Source organism: Elephantulus edwardii, unplaced genomic scaffold (assembly GCF_000299155.1).
Source record: "Elephantulus edwardii isolate Elephantulus edwardi_28Jun2011 unplaced genomic scaffold, EleEdw1.0 scaffold00063, whole genome shotgun sequence".
NCBI classification, from domain to species: domain Eukaryota; kingdom Metazoa; phylum Chordata; class Mammalia; order Macroscelidea; family Macroscelididae; genus Elephantulus; species Elephantulus edwardii.
The window spans coordinates 11,979,356-12,002,195 of NW_006399813.1; the positions used below are offsets into that span (position 1 = coordinate 11,979,356).

The following is a 22,840-nucleotide window of genomic DNA, read 5'->3' on the forward strand; positions in this document are numbered from 1 at the left end:
CTTGCTCAATGAAATGGAGTAAACATTGTCCATTATGAAATCCACCACACAGGCTGCCAGGGACGAATGGGATCCCACCCAAAGCCAATCGCTGCTCTGACAGGGAAATTGGCTAGCACTGCCTGAGACTACTCCAGCCTCCCCCGTCCTTGATGTCACAATTCTGAGGCTGCTGCCTGCCTAGGAGGTTGTCAAAAGCTCTGTAGATTCTCTCTGTGTGTCCTACAGGGATCCGAGGGCCAGGTGTCTACCTGATGGCTTTTATGAGAAAATATCTCCTCCCCATTCTGGGGCTCTTTTTGGCCTACTACTTCTATTCTGCAAAGGAGGAATTCAGACCAGGTGAGTACCGATGTGTCTCATTTTGGAGGACTAGGTTAAAAAACACAGGGATGCTGAAATGTCCCTGAAGGATCGAAATGAATTCCTGAATCCCCAAAGTGGCTGGAATAGGGAGACCCTAAGTTGGGGCTATATTTCTGTGCCCTCCAACACAGAGAATATGCAGGAGTAATGTGAGGAGGGGGAATTGTGTAGCCCAATGCCTGCCAAATAGTCCAGACTTCCTTTGGCATCTTTAATGGAACTTGATTTCAAGTCCTCTATGACAATGATTGGTAATTCCAAAAGGCACCACTCAGCCAGATAATTAGACTGAACGGAGAGAGTGATAAGTGGGAGATAGAAACGACTCTGGAATGGATACCTAGAGAGAAGTAAGGGAAGATCCTTGAGATGCCTATGAACACATCTGTTCCAACTGGTTTTTAAATTTTCCTTGAACTGACAAAAACTGGTGAAGTCCCAGAAAAGTCTGGAACACTAGCTTGTCCTCCTTCTGGCCTTGAATTGTGAACTCTGCTCAATAGGAAAACAGTAAGGGTGGGTTTTGAGCAACCCAACCAAATTCCCAATTGGATCATGTTTACAAAAGATCTGACATATTCCTTCTGTGACTGGACACACTTTGAACCCCAAATATTTGAGATCCCAGATTTTGAAAGTCTACCCACGTGAAGAGAGGGAGGGGGGCATTGCTGCCACATTGGGTATAGTCCTCACTTCCTTTTGGGGTTCCCCAGAAATGCTCCAAGGAAAGAAAGTGATTGTCACAGGGGCCAGCAGGGGGATTGGAGAGGAGATGGCCTATCAGCTGGCGAAGATGGGAGCCCATGTGGTGTTAACCGCGAGGTCAAAAGAAACTCTACAGAAGGTGAGGGTTCTGTGCCCATAGGCTCATATACTCTCATGTGCCCATATGTATCTTGTATATAAAACTTAAATCCATTGCCTTTGAGTCAGGACTGTCTCATAACTGATCCTCCATTGGGTTCCAGAGGCTATAAATCATGGGGAAGGAGTTTATCTGTCTTTCTTCCAAGGAGAGATGCTTCTGAATTTGAACTGAGAAAAAGGGTCAGCCTTTGCTTAGCAACACAATTCCCTATGAACTACATCAACAAAGCCCCTATTCTTAGATATACACACATATATATCACACAGACTGACCAGATTTTGCATTTGTGTATATAGATGTCTTTACATATATGAAAGAGCTCTGGTAGCCTAATGGTTAGGAGGTGCGCTGTCAATCTGAAGGCACATGGTTCAAATCCACCAGCTGCTCTGCAGGAGAAAGACTGGTAATCTCTTGTTTGATTTACTGCCTCTAAAACTTAGCTAGAGCGTGAAATATGGCTTGGTTCTGACTGGACAGTACATAACAACATACATATATGAGTATATGAGCTCTGGTGGCCCGAGTGGAAAGAAGTTACACTGCCAACTCTAAAAACATGAGGTCCGAATGCCCTAGCTGCTTCTCAGGAGAAAAATGGACAATCTCCTCTCGTGTAATTTAAAGCCTACGAAAACCTGCTGGCGGGTCAGCTATTAATTGGTTTTGGCTTAACAGCACACAACAGCATACATATATGCATATACACACGAACACACATATCCTTAAGTCTGCACTCTCTTAGGCAGGTTATTGCTGTTGTTTTTATGTATTACTGAGTCAGAAACTACTCGCAGCTGACCCTCCAGTGGATTTTCAGAGGCAATAATTCACAAGGGAGAGATATCCCATCTTTCTCCCAAGGAGCACGTAGTAGTTTCAAACTGCCTGCCTTATTATGGTTGACAGTGCAGGTTCATATAACCACAGAAATGGAAATATATACCTTTAGGTATTCACCCCATACAGATATATATTGCATAGCCAGACATGAAGTTCTTGGTCTCTGGATAATCTGTGGATAGGTGGCTGCATACGCGTGAGCAACATGCCAGGCTTATTTACATAAATTTACACACCATATCATAAATCTTCAGATAACAAAATTCTAGTATGTATTCATGAATATATATTCTCATTCCCATGATGACTCTCAACCACATGCCCTCTCAGAATCACAAACACAAACTTAGTGCTACCTACATAGAAAGCTGCGCCCACGCCATTAATTTGTTCAGCAATATACATCCATGGAAAACTATGAGCCTCCATTGCGGACTGAATTATCCTAACACATTGATAACTTATCCACTTATACCTCACCTTAATCCAAGAAGTATTTCAGACACAGAGTTATGTATACATACACACATTTATTTATTTATTTACTCTCATACCCTATTCTTATCAAAACAGAGCTATAAGAAACCTGTCCATTAAAATCTTCATTACATCAGAAATTGTCACCCAAAGGTCTGTAGTCAAGACTGATGCCACTACTGCTGTGTCCTTGCAGGTGGTATCCCACTGCCTGGAACTGGGAGCTGCCTCGGCACATTACTTTGCCGGCACCATGGAGGACATGGCCTTTGCAGAGCAATTTATTGTCAAAGCAGGAAAGCTAATGGGTGAGGCTGCTTCTCCTCCCTCTTCTTCTGACTTTGCTCTGGGAGTCAGTCAACAAGGAGCTTTGGGCAGGGATGGTCCCAACCTCACATGGTTTTTCTCAACACAGCCATCTTTTGCAGGGGGTATAGACATGCTCATTCTCAACCACATCACCAGCACGTCTTTGAACATTTTTAAAGATGACATCCACCATGTGCGGAGAAGCATGGAGGTCAACTTCCTCAGTTACGTAGTCATGACAGTAGCCGCCATGCCCATGCTGAAGCAGAGCAATGGAAGCCTTGTTGTGGTCTCCTCGACAGCTGGTGAGTGGAGCAGGGAACCGTGTGGCGGAAGTTAGGACTAAGCAAAATACCATGTGCGTAATTGTTGCTATGCAAAGAAATAACACAATATAAACTTGTTCATAGTGATAGGAATGCAAAGCTAATTAATAACCTATGTATATGCCCAGGCAGTAAGGTTTCGTAGCTAGAGACTGAGTATGTAAACTCACTGAGGGGCATGCATGCTGAAATGAAAGAGGATCTGTTAACAGTAAACGAGACCATAAACACTGAGGAGTTGGTCAAAGTTTGTGGGTAGAAGTTTCCTGCAAGTCAATGAGAGGAGTAGTTCAGGGTACCTGTCAAGCCTGGTCATTTGATCTGCAAATGGAAGGCTTTTGAGAGGCTGCTGGGTGGACATCCAGCCTGTCCTGATCCTAAGGGAGAGACTTGTTCACATATATGTCACTGTGTGCTTTGAAGTCAGAACCAACTCATAGCTGTCACTCCATCAGGTTTTTAGAGGCAACAAATTGCACAGGAGGAAATTTCCCATTCTTCTCCTGCACACCATCTGGTGGATTTAAACTGTGTGTCTTTGGGATTGCAGCACAGTTTCTTACCACTAGGCCACCAGAGCTCCCTCTGTCACACAAAGGGAAAAACGCTTTGCTTCCTCCATGATCAAGAGTTGCAGGCCTATAAGGTTAGTTGTTTCAAACGTAAAACGAAATAGTGAAACAATTCAGTAATGTCCAGTTGTCTGATAAGTGAGCTAAACTAGGACAAAGTGAAATGTACAACAGAAAAGACGTATCAGTAACAGACCCACCTATATATATGTGCACTGTTCCCCCAAACTTGAACTTGTTACATTAAAAAATCCAAGTAAAAGAGCCAGCTGAAGAGAGAGGTTGTGTGTACAGAGGAGAAATGCTCATGAGAGCTACACGTGAGACCAAGTTGTTTTTCTGTACCTTTGCATCATGATGGACTCATATGAAGCTAACCCTCAGAGGCTGTAAACTGCATGGAATGAGATTTCCCCTCTCTTCCATGGAGCAGCTGCTGGATTCGAACTGTGTGCCTTTGGGAATGCAGCACAACTCAATATCACTAAAGCCACCAGTTTCCCTACCACCACCAGCAAAAAACCAGAGGTTCAGCTTGAGGGATTTGGAGTCTGCCAGCTGATAGCTCTTCACTGATCAATCAGTGCCTGTGAGGTCACCCCAGTTCTTGGCAATGTGTAAACAAGTAACCTAGGACTTTGTGACTTGTTAAGTACCTTAAAAACATTTTTAAGTACTGATACCATCTATGAGGTAAAGAGTTCTGGTTACTAGCCCGAGAAAGGTAAGAATAATGATAGGGTGGAAGGGCAGTTGTGTGCTGTGTAACCCGCCCAATAGTGATTGATATGCATCCCTGTGCTTCCCAGACAACACAGACTCCCCACCCCTCCCAGAAGCAGCCGCTCTCTGGGCTGAAAGGAAGGGAGAGCTTCCGGATGCATACTGAGTGGGAGGGTGCTGGGCACATCCCCAATCCACCAAGGACATTAGCCAAAATCTTCAAGTTGGCCCTGGTGTAGGTGGCTTTACTGATTTCACTCCAGGATGTGCTTCGCCTTTGGTTGGAGAATTTAAATTTCAATAATATTCACACAATCCAAATATGCTCGGAAGGAACATATTTACTGGCAAAGCCCCAGGGCATGATACAATTATGATAACCTCTGTTTCCACATGTCTTCCATACCTACTGAACATCATTGTGTATTTTCTGTGGATTCTGGGAGGTGGAAATCCAGTTGGATTACTATTCTTTGGATCTGGTGTTTATATAGCTGAGCGTTCAGCTTGTTTGCTCTGAAGCGTGTTTGTGAACTTGCAAAAAGCAGACGTGCTGTTTTGGTTTTTTTCTTCCTCACTAAAGAATATTCTGTATTCTGTGGCCTATTCTTCTCACAGTATATAATTATGCCCATTAATCCTTCCTCTTTAAAGTCTGGATACCACAAACTTGTGAAACTAAACCTCAAATTGATCCTGTGGTCAGGCATGGAGTATGAAGTAGTTTTAAGTGTTCCTTGCCAGGTAATATATTCAGCTGTTCATTGCATTACAGAAGTTTTCCTAACACATTTGTAAGTATTGTATTTCATTACCAAGTAAATGTGTGCTCCTGTTAATGTTCCTGAGAGATAGTCTATATTTTTAACATGTTCTGCAAAGACTCAGCTATTTCTTCAGCATCAACATAAGCAGGATTACTCTTCGGCAAAAATTTTTATAGCAGATATCCACTTACAAATCAATACTTTTGTAGCATCTGCTGATCAGGCCTCTGTGAGTATTGTAATATCCAGTGACATTGACTGGTCTTCCCCCTTTGCCCCACATATTAGTTTGGATCTAAGTTCAGCTGCTGTATCAAAGAAATAAGTTTGCAGTCATTTAAATAAATCAAAATTTCTTTTTCTGTCATAGAACAACCTAGGGTAGGCAGTTCAACGCTAATATGCTACTTCTTTCTGTAACATGAGATTGTCCAGAAACCCAGATTCTTCATTTCCATGTCTAAGATGCAGACATAATTTAATATGTCTTAATACAGAAAAGACTCTATATGGTAGATTAGAACTGATAGATAGCATTTTCAAGACCGTATGCCTCCGGAAACCCTATGAACCTGCAGAGAGGATGAGAGACACCCAAGCGTTGAGGACTCTCCTTCATAGGGTCTCTATGAGTCGCCTGTGACTCCATGGCACTTAACAACAACAACAACATATCTTTATGGAAGCATTCCACCACATTTTTCTCTTACAGACCGGCTGAAGAGTTCAAATCATGAACCAAGGGCTTTGCCCACTATCCTACCAGGTCTTCTCCAGTGACCACATCTGACTGCAAATGTGATCTTTATTCAAAGAAGACACATATCCAACTTAAAAACCAAGGGGAAATCATCCTTGAGATGTGGAGAGTCAGCGAAGGAGAGGAAGACCTACAACGAGATAGACTGACATAGTGATTGTAACAGTATGTCAGAGAGAGATGGTCAGAATAGCATACAGAATAGCGCAGGGTAAGATCCATTGTTAGCACAGGGTCTCTGTGAGTTGTAGTTGACTCAACAGCACTTAGCAACATTTCTATAAAAGGGGAACTCTCGTGACCTAGTGTTAAGGAGTTGCCCTTCCAACCAAAAGGCACACAACTGCTCTGGGGAAGATAAATGGCAAGCTGCTCCCATCTTATTTACAGCCTCCGAAAACCCACTGGAGGGTCAGCTATGAGTCAGTTCCAACTCACCAGCATATAACAACAACTTCTCTATAAAGGCACTATTGTTGACAAACAACAAACAATTTCTCCCATATTATCTATGCCAAAAATTATATAGAAGAAAGAGTACTCTCCACCCGACGCTACACTCTACCCAATGTCATGCACACACATGTATACACACACGACACACCAAGTCCACTTTCACCTCAATGTCCATCACAAAATAAAATCTCTTTCGTCAGACAGTGAGGACATTCTGGTGGCATAATCTGTGATGAGATTCCCTGCTAAACCCCCAGGTCACATGGCTCCCGCAGTTCAAATCCAACAGCAACTCTGCACCACAAAAACTGTGTAGTCTCTTCCTGTTAGAATTTAGAGCCTTGGAAACCCGATGAAGGGTCATCATGAGTCTGAAGCAACTTGATGGTAGTGAGGGGCTGATGCTCAGACTTGATTGGGAAAAACCATTGGACTGAACGAAGAGCACTTGGAAATATCTGGTTTACTTTGATCTGCCGTTAGTTTGCAGGAGTCTGTTTGATATAAGTTCAATTATAGAAAAATTACATGTATCACATATCTGGACCCCTTGGTTTTGTGAGCCCCACAACTACTTTCTTCATGTCAGTGACTCGCATGCATGATGGCTGAAACAGAGCTCTTCCCACTGCTTCTCTCTCCTTCCTCCATTCCTTCTCAGGGGAATCACAGACAAACCTCATCACTCCTCTGTTCCTTGTTCTTCCCCAAATCCATTTCATCAAACCTCATATGAGGTCTTTTTCAGTCCTCAACAGAGATGCTTACACATTTCTTCTTCCTACCTAGGAGAATTTAGCACACTACTTGTAAAAATCATATTTCCTCTTTTGTTTTCACTTGTGATCCAAATATGAATACTAACTAGAATACAGATGATAAAATACACAAAAAATAAGCCTAGACACAGTGATTCTTCTGGACCAACAAAGGTATATTTTTAAGTGGAACTAGATATATACAGGTAGCTCTTAGGATCTCATGGTAAGAAGCTGTGCTTCAGTCCCAAAGGCTTGTAGTTCAAAACCAGCTGCTCTACGGGAGAAGGATGGGCAATCTCCTCTCAAGTGATTTACTGCATCTGAAAACCCACTGGAGGGTCAGCTATGAGTAGATTCCAACTCAACAACACATCACAACAGACATATGTAATAGATAAAGAGGTTTCTTTGCCCATTCAACATGGAAACAGCTTTGCTGTTACATTAACCTACAAATGCCCGAACCTTCTTTGGAAGTTTCCTAAGAGCTGCCAGTGTGTGGCCTACTCATTTTTCATTCACCAAGTAAACATTTTTTTAAGGATCATAATTCAAGACAAATATTTTTTAAAGTTTTATCCAAATGTACTTCATTCCTGATTATCCTATTGACAGCCCTGCCTTGTCAGTTTTTTTCATTTGTTTTGTTGTGTGTGTATGTGTGTGTAAATGTGCACTATTTGAAGCACATTACGACCTGTCTAAAACACACACACACACACACACACACACACCAAACAATAACAACCAAAAAGTCCCATGTTACCATTGAGTTGATTCCAAGGATAAGGGTAAAGGCCTTACAAGACAGTGCTTCTTCAGGAAAACCCAAAAATCTGGTAAAGTAACTTGTTGGACCTTAACCTGTTTGTCCATTGAGGGCTGCCTGTGTAGTCTAAATCTATTTCAAGAATACAACATTAAGGATAAGGGTGGGAAACAGGATTTTAAACAATACATATCAACTGACAGGATTTGGAATATCCTCAATGTTACCCGCCTAAAGACAAGTATACAGCAATGGTAATCTCATTGCTGCTCTCAGTTCTGGCATAGCCTGAACACTGAACCAAAACCTCAGTGTATCGGTATTCTTGGGGTGCATTGGGGATGGGTCAAAGCCATACATGTAAAGGGGCCTAGGAACTAGGACAGAAAGCCCTAGTTATCTCTTATGCTAATAGTCCTAAGATTTTTAAGAAAAGATATTTACCTTAAATATAATTGTTGTTGTTGTTGTGTAACATTGTCATAACTGACCCATAGTTGACCCTCTGGTGAATTTTCAGAGGCTGTTAATCACACAGGAGGAGTCGCCCATCCCTCAGCAGCCCATGGACTCGAACCACGTTCTTTCGGGATTACAGCGCAGCTTTTAGCCACTAGGCCACAAGTGGTCCCTTAAATATAATTACTCAGCAATAATTTTAAAAGAATGAAACTTGCACATTAAGGGAAATTATTTCTGCGAATATAGTGATTTATATTTGCAATGGAATGAGCTGTCAGACTCAGAAAGGAGTGTCTGGGAGAATGGGTAGAAACATATGGACGTAAGGCATATAAGTGTACATAGATGTCTCTTCTCTAAACTCTAAAAGAGTGTCAGGAAAAGGATTGAAATAAGAATCAACAACCTAGGCATTAAAATTCTAGGTGTCATTGTTGCTTGAATCCAAGAGATTGTGTTTGGCCAAAGAACCTGAAGGGTTAAGATAGACTTAGCTAGACTCATCTAGGAATTCCACGTTGTATCCTTCCTGGAAACAGGAGATGGGAGACGGTGGTGGTGGTGAATCTTTGCTGAACACAGTTACAACTCCATGCTAACAATGATGACTACTGCTTTCATGTTTTCCTTTTGAAATACTGGGTAGAGATTAAGCAGGTAGCTGCTTGTTGCCAGACTGTGGATTTCCTTCTGGATGAAAATAGGTGGGTCTTACTGCCATGTGAATATATAATTTAATGTCTTTATAATTACTCACCAATGAGCTTGAGAAAGTTTAACATAAACACACTCTCTTCCAATGTATTTAAATCATGTATTAAGTCTTTTAAAAAAAAAGAGTAATGTACCAAAATTAGACTAAATATAAATGTTGTGTCAAATTTGGTTCTCAACTTTCTTAACAAACAAGAAAAAGAATAATAAGAAAAGTATATACATAAAATTATATTCAAAAGAAGAAAGCAAATAATTAATGAAATAAATTTCAGGTCAGAGATTAAAAATAGAAGGCATGAAATAACAGAAAAACCAGTGCCTACACAATGTTTAATGTTTAATATTTTATAAATATAAATATTTTTATATATATACACACACATATATTTACATATACACACATGCGTGCAACACATACGCATATTATTGTAAGTTGCTGTTAAGTTGGTTCTTATTCATGGTAACTTTATGCATAACAGAACAAAATATTGTCCAATCCTTTACCATTTTCATGACCGTTGATATGTTTGAGTACACACTGTTGCCAAGTATTGTGTCAATCCATCTCTTGAAAGTTTCCTTTATTTTTTCTGACTTTCCATTTTACCAACATTTTCTAAAAATTGGTTTCCCCTAATAATGTCAAATGGATCTTGATAGAAAGTAGAGAACTCTAGAAAGATGTTTGTGTTTTGTTGACTATACAAAGGCTTTTCACTGTGTGGATCATAAAAATTATGGATAACATTTAAGAATAATAATCTCAGAACATTTTATTGTGCTCATGCCAAACCTACACATGGACCAAAAAGCTGTTATCTGAACAGAACGAGGGAATACTGCATGATTTAAAATCTGGAAAGGTGTATGTGGGTGTTGTAGCCTTTCTCCATAGCTGTTCAAACTGTATGCTGAGAAAATCACTTGAAAGCATTTCAAATATGCTTGAAAGAAGAATGTGGCCTCAGAATTTGAGGAAGATTTATTGACAACCTGCAAAATGTAGATGGTACAATCTTGCTTGCAGAAAGTAAAAACTCGGTGCACTTACTGCCGAAGACCAAAGACTAAAACGTGAAATATGAATTGCATCTCAGAATCAAGAAAACAAAAATCCTCACCACTGGACCAATAGATAACATCATGATAAATGGAGAAAAGATTGCAGCTGTCAACAACTTCATTTTGCTTGGATCCTCAATCAACACCCATAATAAAAGGACTCAAGAAATCAAAAGACTTGTTGCATAGAGAAAATCTGCTCTTAAAGACCTCTCCAGAGTGCTAGCTGCAAAGATATTACTATACAGACTAAGGTGTGCCTCTTATCCACACCATGGTATTTTTCCACTGCTTCCTTGGTTTCTGAAAGTTGGACAATGATAGGGAAGCCTGAAGAAGAATTTATGCCTTTGAACTGTGGTATTGGCAAAGAATGTTGAATACACCATGAACTGCCAAAAGAGCAAACAAATTTGTCTCGGAGGAAGTACAGCCAGCATCCTCCTTAGAAGCAAGAAAGGTGACATTTTGTCTCATATACTTTGGGCGTGTTATCAGAAGGGGCTGGTCCTTGGGGGGAAAAAATATCACTCTAGGAAAGGTAAAGGGTCAGAGTAAGAGAAGATGATTCTCAAGGAGATGGATTGACATATTTTCTGTCACAATAGGCTTGAGCATGTCGGAGATTATGAGGCTAGCACTGGTAGGGCAAGATTGAGTTCTGTGTTAAGTAGGGCTGTTTTAATTTAGAGTCAACTCAGTGACACCTAACAATAACAATGGCAAGTCCAAATTAAGTGAGAGGGAGTTTTATCACCTTCAATGCTAAGGAACGTTCTGGTTGTATTTCTTCTAAGATTGAGTTGTTTGTTCATTTGGAAGTTGGTATATTCAATAATCTTTGTCAACACCACAGTAGAAATGCATCCACTCTTGTTTTGTCTTGTCTTTTTTTTTTTATTATCTAGCTATCACTTGCATAGGAGTTGTTTGAAATGACCATGGCTTGGTCAGAGGTGCCTTATTTATCAAACTTATTTTTTCTCAGCTGTAACACCTTGAGGGAATGATTTGCTGGGTCTGGGAGCTCAGGATCATGGTTTTGGGGACCATCAAGATCAATCGGTATAATATAATCTACAATGCTCTACATCCTGCTTCAGTGGATAATGGCTGGTGCCTTAAAAACTGAGTGGCTGTTTGAGGTGCAACTATTGATCTCTTTCCCTTTGGAGCAAAGAAGAATGAAAATCAAAGTCAGTGTTCATGACTGAAATCAGAAGAACTAAAAGGTTCCCAGCAACTATCGCTGCCTGTTTTGAAAAGAGGTACAATAGAAGATCCCTCATAGGGTCACTGTGAGTCATAGTCAATTCAAAGGCACTTCACAGCAACAAGATAGGATTAAAAAATGCAACAAAATTCAAAATCAATCAGGCTTAGTGCTTTGATAAAACTAGTAGAACCCCTCAGACTATGACCCTCAGTCACTCTTCAAGCCTAAAACTGAAATCACTCCATGACTCAACTTCTAGCCAACCAATAGTTAGACCTATAAGCTGATCAATAAAACTAAGAAGGCATGTACTCCTTAGAACAATCAACCATCAAGGTCAAAAGGGCAGTATTTGCCAATGGATAAACTTCAGAAGGCAGGAAGGGAAAGAAAGATGAATAAATGGAAACTATAAACACAGGGAAAATGTGGGAAGAGTGATGTGACAACGTGAGGACTGTAATTAATTCATCAAACACAACGTATTTGAATAGTTAAATGGAAGATCCAGTTTATTTTGTAATCATTCACTCAAATTACAATTTAAAAGTTTAAAAATTAAACAAGTCTTTTGCAGCACATAGTGATTTTCTTTTAACTTACATTTGAGCTAAAAAATCTTATCCATTCAATCTCATTTGATTTCTTTTTCTATTCATTCATTATTCCACCTTTTCCTCCCTGCCCTTCGTTTTTCTCTCCCCTAGTCCATTTTGCAATGCACCTCTTGCTCCAGATTGCTTTCATACATATAATGCCTAGTCATAGATTCCTTTCAGACAGTTCTTCCCCTCATTTGTTCCAGTGCAGTGTTCATTATCTATCCACTCTTTTCCTATTTTACTCCCAATTCCCTATGCCAGTCTTATTGTATAACAGTGGCCTTATGCAATATTTGTCCTTTTTTCAACCACAATATTTCACTCAGTATGTCCTCCAGGCTCATCCATGTTATATAATGTTTTACAAGATATCCCCCTTGCCCACGGGCCATACCAATCTTCTCTGTATTGTTTTAATTGTAATAGATGTACTGCCAAAGCAAACATTCATTTGAATTCTTGACTTCAGCTTCTACCAATATTGATTGTTGACCCACACAGAATTAAATAATTGATAAATTTAATTTCATCTTAATTTATCATGGTGTTGTTTATTCATCCAATTGTTAGGATTTTCTTTCTTTCTTTCTTTTCTTTTTTTTTTTTTTTCCAAATTATGGTACAGGGGTTAAGCCATTTCACTGCTAATCAGAAGGCTATCAGTTCAAACCCTTCAGTAACTCAATGGGATAAAGACACGGCAGTCTGTTTCTGTAAAAATTAAAGTCTTAGAAACTCTAAAGGGCACTTTTGCTCTATGTAGGAGTTGGAAGAGACTGAATAGATCAGGGCTTGGGCTTTGTTTGGCACCCTTCAGGTATAACCTGTACTAAAGGTTACAGTCTTTGGACTTCACTAGAATGAATGCACCAAGCCATCTCCATCTTTGAAAACAAAAAGAGAGAAAAGACAAGCATTTTACTGTGATCTCAGTGAAGTCAGACCAGCGCTCTGTCCTGCCATCATACACATCCTGCTCCACAACATAAGCCATTTTGCTCTTTGACAAGGATTTCATCTGTTTGCTGGAAAATAATCAAAAAGCTAAACTACCTGAAAAAAAGGTGACATCTGAATTGGAGAAAGGCTCATTAATAATCTGCGTTATTCAGATGATCCAACCTGCTTGCCAGAAAATAAAGATGACTTGAATCTCTTACTGATGATGAAGGCAGTGTCTAATATGATTAATATCCTATAAACTGCTTTTGTCAAAAAGGGTGTTGTTCCCTTTCTAGGACATACAAATGCTTATTATATCAGGAAACCAAAGAACTGAATTAGTCATCATAACATTGGTGCATGTGGGATCAAAAGAAAGGAAAGGGTACAGTCGTGATGCTGTATTTTGCTATTTTTTAAATGTCCAATAATTCCTATTAATATGGCACAGAAAAGGGGTGTATCTTACATAAACGGCATCATACCATTTATATCAGCCAGAAAGATACTGTGGCATTTCCCGGGTGTGCAAACCTGGCTGTTGCTTTTCATGGCATCATCATTTTGAGCTACATGTTTTATTAGTTAAATATCACTACTTGGTAAATGCTTTGGAAAAATTACATTCTGATTCAGCCTTGAAACAAATGGTCAGCGTATAGGTAGAAATGCAGAGATTTTAAACAGCTAGGCATAAATGTAATATTCATAAAGCAAATATTTGTCAGAATGAAATTATTCATCTCCCACTTCAAACAAAAAAACTAAAAACTTTACCAAAACTAAGAAACACAAATACATGTAGATGACGCTCGGTTATTGAGAATACATGTGATATTCTAAAGGTAGAGTTGGTCAACTTGAGTATATCCCGTAGCAATACTACAAACAACAGATCTGAACCCTGTCCTACCCTGTGCCATCCTCATCATCTCTGACACACATGAGCCCGTCGCTGCAGTCACTGTAACGATCTACTTTGTTGAGGGTCTTCCTCTCCTTCACTGATCTTCCACTTTTTCAAGCATCATGTCCCTCTCTAAGCAATAGTTTCTCTTTGCAACATGCACAAAAGCAGAAGGATTATCTAAATCCCTTGGAATAGATGTATAAGGAATTCAAAACCTCGAGGGACTAGTGTATTCAATTGATGTGGATTCTTTCTTGACTTTTTAATCTTTGATAAAATCAGGAGAATACCACCATCAAAACTTGCAAAACAGATGCCATCAGTGACACTCTCTTAAGGAATAATGAATCACCAATATTCTTGATGACACAAATGGTGATATTGTATGTGAAGGAAATCACTCATAGTAAAAAAAAAACTGATTTTCCAAGAGTACAGAAGTGATGCATGACTTTTTAATAAAACAGCTTTATTTGTTGGGCACAGTTTGTAGGGGTCTAAACAACTTTTTTTTTCAAGAAGTATAAAACAAAAATTCCAACAGATAAAAATCACCATACTATCATTGTAAGTCTTTTTGTTTCTTGGTATGCAAGATGTGTATCTCTTACAACTAAAGGCAACTTTAGTAGCAAACTAGTTGCCATCTAATCACTCCTACCCATGACTATCCAACACATGTCACAATAAAACTGGGATTTCAATGGTTCATTTTTCAGAACTAGATTGCCAAGACTTTCTTATGAGGTACCTCTGAGTAGATGCAAATCTCCAATGCTTCAGTACATTCTCCATTTGTGCCACCCAGGAATTGATGATATTAGGTTTGGTTGAGTTGATACCAATGCATCACAACCCCAGGTGACAGAGCAGAACTGCCCTTTGCTTCACTGTAATATGTATGGAAAGAAAGCACCAAGCATTTCTTCCACAGAACCACTAGCAGCCTAAAGCTGAATCATACACCACCAAAGCTCAATGTTGTGTCTTAGAGCTGACAAAATTCTTCACTTTTTTTCACCCGTAGTAACTAAGGTATGCATTCCTTACAGGCAGGACCTTTGTTCAACTCTGTTCCCTTAGAGCCTATGTAACTGGAAAATCAACAAATTCTTGAAGGACTACATAGTAAAAATGGATCGCTAGTAGCTGATTAGCATGAGACCAGGCAAGATTCAGAGCTGTAGTTGACTTTATGGCACCTAACGCCAGTAGCTGAATGTCTGGTTTCATGTCTTTCATTTGACAGTGATAGAGATATGTGGCTATATTTTCTTTCTGTATCCAAATTTTAATGTCAAGTCTTCTTAATGCAGATACTATGGGACTTTGGGGAGGGATAATTGATTGTGTGGACCCGTCTGACACTTGTAAAATGTATTGATACTAGCTATCAGACACCTCCTTCAGAGTCATTGTTATAGCTTAAAATGATCCCATTTAAGTTTATCCTCCTGTTTGAGTTTTACTGAGATAATATGATGATCTTAAACTGAGATCATGCACATAGTTTTTGTTGTTAAGTGCCTTCAAGTCAAGAATAACTCATAGAGCCCCTTTGAACAACAGATGAGAACCCTGTCCTACCCTGTGCCAACTTCATCATCACAGCACATGAGAGAGCTTCGATGCAGCATTGGGTATGATTCCAACAGGAGAGAGAGCAGGAAGAGGCCTTGGCCTTGGGGGGTATCACACACATTTCCTCCTTCTGAGTTTCTTTGTCTATTATGAAATATTTAAAAAGTTAGAGAACTCATTTGGGAAAAATTTCTATTTCATAGCCCTCATCAAAACTACAACCCTCTCAAACACATTTGGTCTTTAATATATTAGAAGAACATTTCTCCCTTTCTCAACCTAAGCTTTTCTCTCTGTTCTATCAGTAATTAATCAGGAATAGTCCAAACCCTCCCAGAGCAGTCCTACAAAAAGTGGGGGTGAAATGAGGGTAATTAGTGCGCAAGACAATCTCTAGGTGTGTCTCTCTGCCCCCCACATACCACTTCAAGCTGAGTAGACAAAGATGATGTTATTGCCTCAGTAAAAATGCTTTCCTGTCTCCTGTCCGGCTACTTTTCATATTGGTGGTAACTTAAATATTATTCCTGTCTTGCTGGAGAACCCCTCAGACTTGCTGTCAAGAAAAGTTGCCATATCTTTACCTCACCACGTGTGAGAAAGGATGCTGGTCGTACCAAATTAACAGAAACTCCTTACGGACGCCTGGCCTCAAGCAGCATCTAGCACACATATCACAGCTACCACACTTAGACATGCCTCTAATGAAAAGCAGTCCTTTAAAGGGCCTATTAAGTGTAACAGAAATCAAGTTGCTCTTGCGTATAAATACATAATTTTGAGATTTATGAAGAATGTATAGTATAGGATACCTTTGGTGGAAGAATACCAAAGACTTGTTTTACACATGGACATAGAATTACTAATTATTGATTAATGCTCTATAATATTCTGGCATATTCAAAACCAACCCAGATATATGTATGGATTCCAACTCATAGCAACCCTATAGGACAGACTAGAACTTCCTCATAGGGTTTCCAAAGAGGTTTTTTGGAGTATACTGCTTAATTGTGCTCTTGTAGAGGAATGAACTGGTGAGTCTGAACTGCTAACCTTTTGGTTAACAGTCAAAGGCTTTGCCTTCTTTGCCACTAGGACTTATAATTTACACTATGGGTCAAAACTGAATCTAAACATTTCCAGTTAGCAGTGCCTAAAGTAATGGATTTTACTTTTATACAGGGACAGCCCTAGTTTATATGATCAGACTCCATATCATCCTTATATTTTCAAACAAAAACTTCATAGAATGTTATGTTTGTATGTGAGTAAAATATAAATCACTAGAAGGCTTGCCATATAGCATTATTCATTGCCAACTGCCAAAATGACATATACTTAGCTGAGTGAAAGTGTATGGCATGGGAACAGGATGCCTAGAATGTTGGCTTCAAGACTAAAAGTAGATTAATTTAGTCCATGGACTACACAGGAATCATATTTACCATAACTGTGAAAAGATTCATTGGAGAAATTCAACATCAGCAGTCAAAATCAGACAAAGTATTGAGGAAGAGATCATCCATCAATCATGTATAAGTTCATATTGAAGCTGAAAAAAATTAAAACAAGCCCATAAGAACCAAATATGGCCTTGAGGCTAACTCATCTAAATGTAAAAATTATCTCCAGAGTAGGATTGAGGCATTGAACACTAATGATTGAAGACTAGGTGAGTTACGGGATGAAAGCAAGGATATCATCTAAGAAGAGAGGAAAACATTTTTACAAAGACTGAAAAGTAAGATTAGACCAAAATGGATGTCAGAAGAGACTCTAAAAATTGCATCAGAGAATTGAGAAGTCTAAACAAAGCGGAGAAAAGGAAAGAGCAAAACAGCTAAACAGACATCGAAAGACAGCTCAAGAAAGCAAAGTCAAGTTTTATAACAAAGTATGTAAAGCACAAGAATTGGATAATAAAATGAGGGAAACTGGCTCAGAATTTATGAAGTTGAAAGAACTTAAAAAAATTCAAGCCTCAAATGTTGAAAAACTGAGAAATGTTATAAGCAAAATCTTGAATGATTCAGAGGGCACCAAAAGAAAATGGAAGGAATACACAGAATCACTGTACCAAAAATAATTGGTCAACACTGAAAAATTTCAAGAAGTACCACATGAACAGGAGCCAATGATAATGAAGGAAGAAGTTCAAGATGAATCAAAGGCACGGACAAAAACTAAGGTGCCAGGAACCGATGGAATACCAACTGTTTATAATAACAGACAACATGCTCACCAATCTATGCCAGAAAATTAGGAGGGCAACTCCTGGGCCAACTGAATGAAAAAGATCCACATCTGTTCCCATTTGCAAGAAGAGATATCAAAAAGAATGTAGTCATTCTCAATTAATATTATCAACATCACATGGAAGGAAAATATTGCTAAAGATTATCCAAAAATGGCTAGAAGAGAACATTGACAGGGTTAAGAAGAGGCCATGGCACCGGGTTAAGAAAAGGCCATGGCACCGGGCATGTCAGATGGATCCTGACTGAAAGCGGAGAATAACAGAAGCATGTTTATTTGTGCTTTTTTGACTATATGAAGGTATTTGGCTGTGAGGATCATAACAAATGATTGCTAACTTTGAGAAGAATGGAAATCCCAAAACACAACTATGCTTATGCAAAATCTATGCCTATTCCAAGGGGCTATTGTGTGAACAGAGTAAGAGAACACTGTTGTGTTGTTGTTGTTGTGTGCTGTCCAGTTGGAGCTGACCCATAGCTAACCCTTTAGTGGGTTTTCAGAGGCAGTTAATTGCATGGGAGGAGATTTCCCATCCTTCTCTAGGGAAGCAACAGATGTATTTGAACCGTGTGCCTTCAGGATTGCATCACCGCTTCTTACCACTAGGCCACCAGCGCTCCCAAGAGAACACTACATGATTTAAAATTAAGAAAGGTATACATCAAATTTGTATCCTCTCTCCACACCTACTCAGTGTGTATGCTGAGCAAATAATCCAAGAAGCTGGACTTTCTGAAGAGAATTGTGACATCAAGGTAGATGGATGACTCACCAATAATCTGCATATGCAGATGACACAGCTATCTTTGCTCAAAGTGAGGAGAACTTGAAATGCTTGGTGCAGAAGATCAAGGACTACAGTCGTTAGTATGCATTAAATCTCAACATCAAAAAAACAAAGGTCCTCACCACTGAACCAATAGGCAACATCATGATAGATGGAAAAAGATTGAAACTGTCAATGACTTCATCTTACACAGATTTACAATCAACATCCCTGGTACCAGCAATCAGATCAGGAGACACACTGCACTGGGCAAGTCCACTGCCAGGGATCTCTCCAAAATACTGAAGAACAATAATGTCAATCTGAGGACTAAGGTGCATCTAATTCTAGCTATTATCTTCCCAGTTACTTGCTAAACATCTGAGAGTTAAGACAATGAATAAGGATGGAAGAAGAAGAGTTGATGCCTTTGGGTTGTGGTATTGGAGAAGAGTAGTGAACATCCCATAGTCTGACAAAAGAAGAAATAGATATGGCTTGGGAAAAGTGTAGCCAGAGTGCTCCTTTCAGGCAAAGATGGCAAAGTTTTATCTCTCATACTTTGAGTATGTTTCTAGGAGAGGCTGTGCCTTGGAAATGGATAGCAAGCTTGAAAAGATGGTTAACAAAAGAGAGGAAGACCCTTGATGAGATGGATTTAGTGTGGCTGAGATGATGAAGATGGTACAGGATAGGACAAGGTTCCTGTCTATTGTTCATGGGATCAATATGAGTCGTATTTCACTTGTTAGCACCTAACAACAACAATTTAAAATCAATTGAGTAGTTAGGGTTTTTTTTGCAGGCTTTTGTGTCTAAATTGGATTATATGCCAAAATTTGGAAAATCATCACTGTGGCAAAACATTTTTACTTGCTAAACTAGCAAGAGGCTAAAATGTTCTATTAAAATGGCAAAAACCATTCTTTCATATAAATGTCATTAATCATTATGGTGTTTAAAAAAACCAGCTAAAATCAAACATTCAGCTTTAAGAGATTTAAGAGAAATAATTAGAGAAAGGAGTAATTTTAAATGGTAGAAGAGAGACACTGATCTATTAATTTAAAAATACAAGAAATTTTTAAACTCTCTCACACACACACACAAAATTGTCATTCTCAAGAGTCAAAGTCTGTTGTTGTTGTTGTTGTTGTTGTTGTTGTTGTCAGCATCATCATCATAGTCAGGTGCCCTCAGGTCGACTATGACTCATAGAGATCATAGGAACAATAGACCTGAACCTTGCCCAATCTCAAAGTACTAAAAACCTCAAAACGTATGACACTTTCCTTCTTTTAACTGTTCCACCCATTTTAGCTGCAGTAAAATGAGTTTAACAAGACAGAAACCAGCAGTGCTTTTAAAAGAAAAAATGATGCGTTGGCCTCTCTTCCTGAATAATTCAATCTAAAAGTCGGCTCTGACTCATGATAATTCTGTGTATCTCAGAGTAGAGCTATGCACTGTGGAGTTCTCCATGGCTGATTTTGTTTTTTTTAATTGGGCCTCCAGACCTTCTGAAGTGCCTCTGGGTCGACTCAAACCTCTAACCTCTGGGTTAACAGTGACATTTATTAACTGTTTGGATCTCCCAGAGATTCCCCAAGATGAATTCATTATGTGAAAACTAGTGAACAGAAGTTTCATGAAAACCAAGGTGTTTGTTTACCTAGTCCCAAGATTGTTGTTGTTATTTTTGTTTTGTACCATTTAGTCAGAACCAACACATAGCTCACCCTCTGCCGAGTTTTCAGAGACAGGTAATTACATAAGAAGAAACTGCCCATCTTTTTCCCCCAGAGCAACTAGGGTGGATTCAAACCACATGCCTTCAGGATTGCAGCACAACTTCTTGCCACCACTCCAAAAATACTGATTATAATGGAGAGGAAAAGAGCAAATTTCATAATGGAGAAACTAGAAAGATACCACGTGAATTAACCAATCAGATTTAGTTAACATCACTTTTAATAAAAGCAATAGTGATTCTACTATGAGGAAACAGTCACTAGTCGTGTCCTGGAGAGGATGAAGCCGGAATGCTCCTTGGAGTCAAGGATTCTAAAGCTTCGTCTGACATACTTTGGACATGTTGCAAGGAGGGACGGGTCCTTGGAGAGGGACATCATGTTTGGGAGAGTGGAGGGACAGCGCAGGAGAGGAAGACCCTCGATGAGATGGATCTATTCTGTGAGTGGAGTGGTGGGGATGAGTGTGTTGGAGACGCCGAGCTTGGCACAGGATAGAACGGCGACGCTGTAAGTCGGAAGCTATGATAACAAAGGGTTGCTATGAGTCGAAAGTGACTCGACAGCACCTAACAACAACAGTGTCCCAAACAAACAAAAGAAAAAAAAATCCATTACCATTGAATCTATTCTAATTCATATGAGCCCTCCACCAGGTTTCTGAAGCTGCATTCTTCGTTGGAGTGGTTAGTGGAATTGAAACTGTCGACCTTTCAGATAGTAACCTGATTGGTACACCGTTCGCTACACCACCAGGAGGGACCTCTGATGGCCCAATCCACAAAGAGTGTGTTGCTAACTCAAAAGGCCTCGCTGGCAGTGCGCGTCCAACAGTGGCTCCACGAAAGGGAGATGGGCGTCTATCTCCTCCCACACCATCTGCAGTCTCCCAGAAACCTTCCGGAAGGTGGGTTATGAGGTGATTTTTACTCAAAAGCGATGAGTTACACCATGAGTGTTCCTATTCATGGGCCAGTGTTTAACATTCGTTTCCTTAGAAAAGGAAAACAAAATTGTAGCATTTTTGTGGTAAAAACACTTCCATCTGAGGCCAGATCACGTGATTATAACTTGCTAGCAAAATTCCTGAAAATTTAGCAATCTGCTATCATGACGTATTTTGAGCTGGATCTAGTTTGGGAGGGAGGGGGTTGGGAGGAGAGGTTGGTCTTGGGTGCTTTCTGACTCTTTGTGTGTGTGTGTGTGTGTGTGTGTGTGTGTGTGGTTTTGTTCCAAGTGAAAGGAGACGTCACAGGAAGGGTAGCAGGGGTTCCTGGACTGGATCTTCCTGCCATAAGGATATTACTGGGGGAAACTTGCAATTGGACATGTGAATTAGATGAAAAAACATTTCTTGGGTTCACTGTTACATTATGGTTCTGTGGGAGAACAGTCACTATGTGTAGAAAATGTACTCTAAAGTATTTCAGGGCTGATAGGTTGAGCAACTTACTCATAAGTGCTCAAAAGTACAAGCCAAATTCACTTCTGGAGAACCTGTTTGGCTCACAGTGACTCAGATTTCTGAGGCTATAAATCCTCATGACAGCAGACTGCCTCTCCCTTAGAGAAGCCAGTGGATTCAAACTGCAGATCTTTAGATTGGCAGCCCAGCACGCAACACTGTGCCACCAGGGCTCCTTCTGGAAGCTCAAGGTTCAAAGGAGAGGAATAAAGTTTCTTTGTCCTGTTCTTTCAGCTTTTTGTAAGTTTGAAATTATTTCAAGGAGAGGTGGAAAATCCCAATCACAGGGTCTTAGTGACCTGGAAGAGAGGCATGAGGGGGAATTTCTTGTGGGATTTTTCTCAGTCCTTCGGAGATCTCCTGTGGGAGCTCTGGGAGATCAGTCTGTAGCTCTCGGAACAAGCCCTGCTCTAGCTCGAGGCTTTCAGCATCTTGCTCAATCAGCTCTGCCTTCTTGGACCAGTCACTAACGGTCACTAACTACTAACCCTGGGCTCACCAGCCCAAGCCAACACCCTTCTATCACTTCCCACTGCGGTGGACTGGATTCCAGCCTATAGAGAGAGAAAAGTCAAGTCCTTACATGGTTTCCACGGATTTAAGTATTTCCAGAAGAAGACTGTCACATCTATGCCTGTGTCCCACTCTCCCTGCCCTACCCCTTACAAAGCAGTCAGTGGTTGAGCAGGCAAATACTCAATTGCTGTGCCACCAGGCCTAATACCTGCACAGAAATCCATTCTCATTCCTTCTGTTATCCTATATGCCATGGAGAAACATTCACTAGTTGTGTGGTGGTAAATGTTAAACATTCTGACCTATAACTGAACCTCTGGTGGGTTTTCAGAGACAGTTAATCGCACAGGAGGAGATTGCCCATCCTTCTCCTGGGAGCAGCTGGTGGATGTGAACTGCCTGCCTTCAGGGTTGCAGTGCAGAATGCCCGTAGTATAAACACTTCTACTGTGGCTGTATCAGCCTGATGTTATGATGCTTGCTAAATTTCTGAAAATTTCACAATCAGTCTAATGATCCACTCTGCATTGTTCTGATAATCTGACACCTCAGCTCCTCCAAGAACTGGGATAGATAGATAGATAGATA

At 40.0% G+C, this 22,840-nt stretch overlaps 1 protein-coding gene across 1 annotated transcript in view; it reads left to right on the forward strand.

Moving 5' to 3' along the window:
• The first annotated feature begins 254 nt into the window (after nucleotides 1-254).
• Nucleotides 255-22,840, forward strand: part of HSD11B1 (hydroxysteroid (11-beta) dehydrogenase 1) — a 48,066-nt gene continuing 25,480 nt past the window's right edge. The window contains exons 1-4 of the mRNA XM_006887946.1: nucleotides 255-342; nucleotides 1,083-1,213; nucleotides 2,754-2,865; nucleotides 2,986-3,171. Coding sequence (XP_006888008.1) covers nucleotides 255-342; nucleotides 1,083-1,213; nucleotides 2,754-2,865; nucleotides 2,986-3,171 — 517 coding nt within the window. The remainder of the gene's footprint in view (nucleotides 343-1,082; nucleotides 1,214-2,753; nucleotides 2,866-2,985; nucleotides 3,172-22,840) is intronic.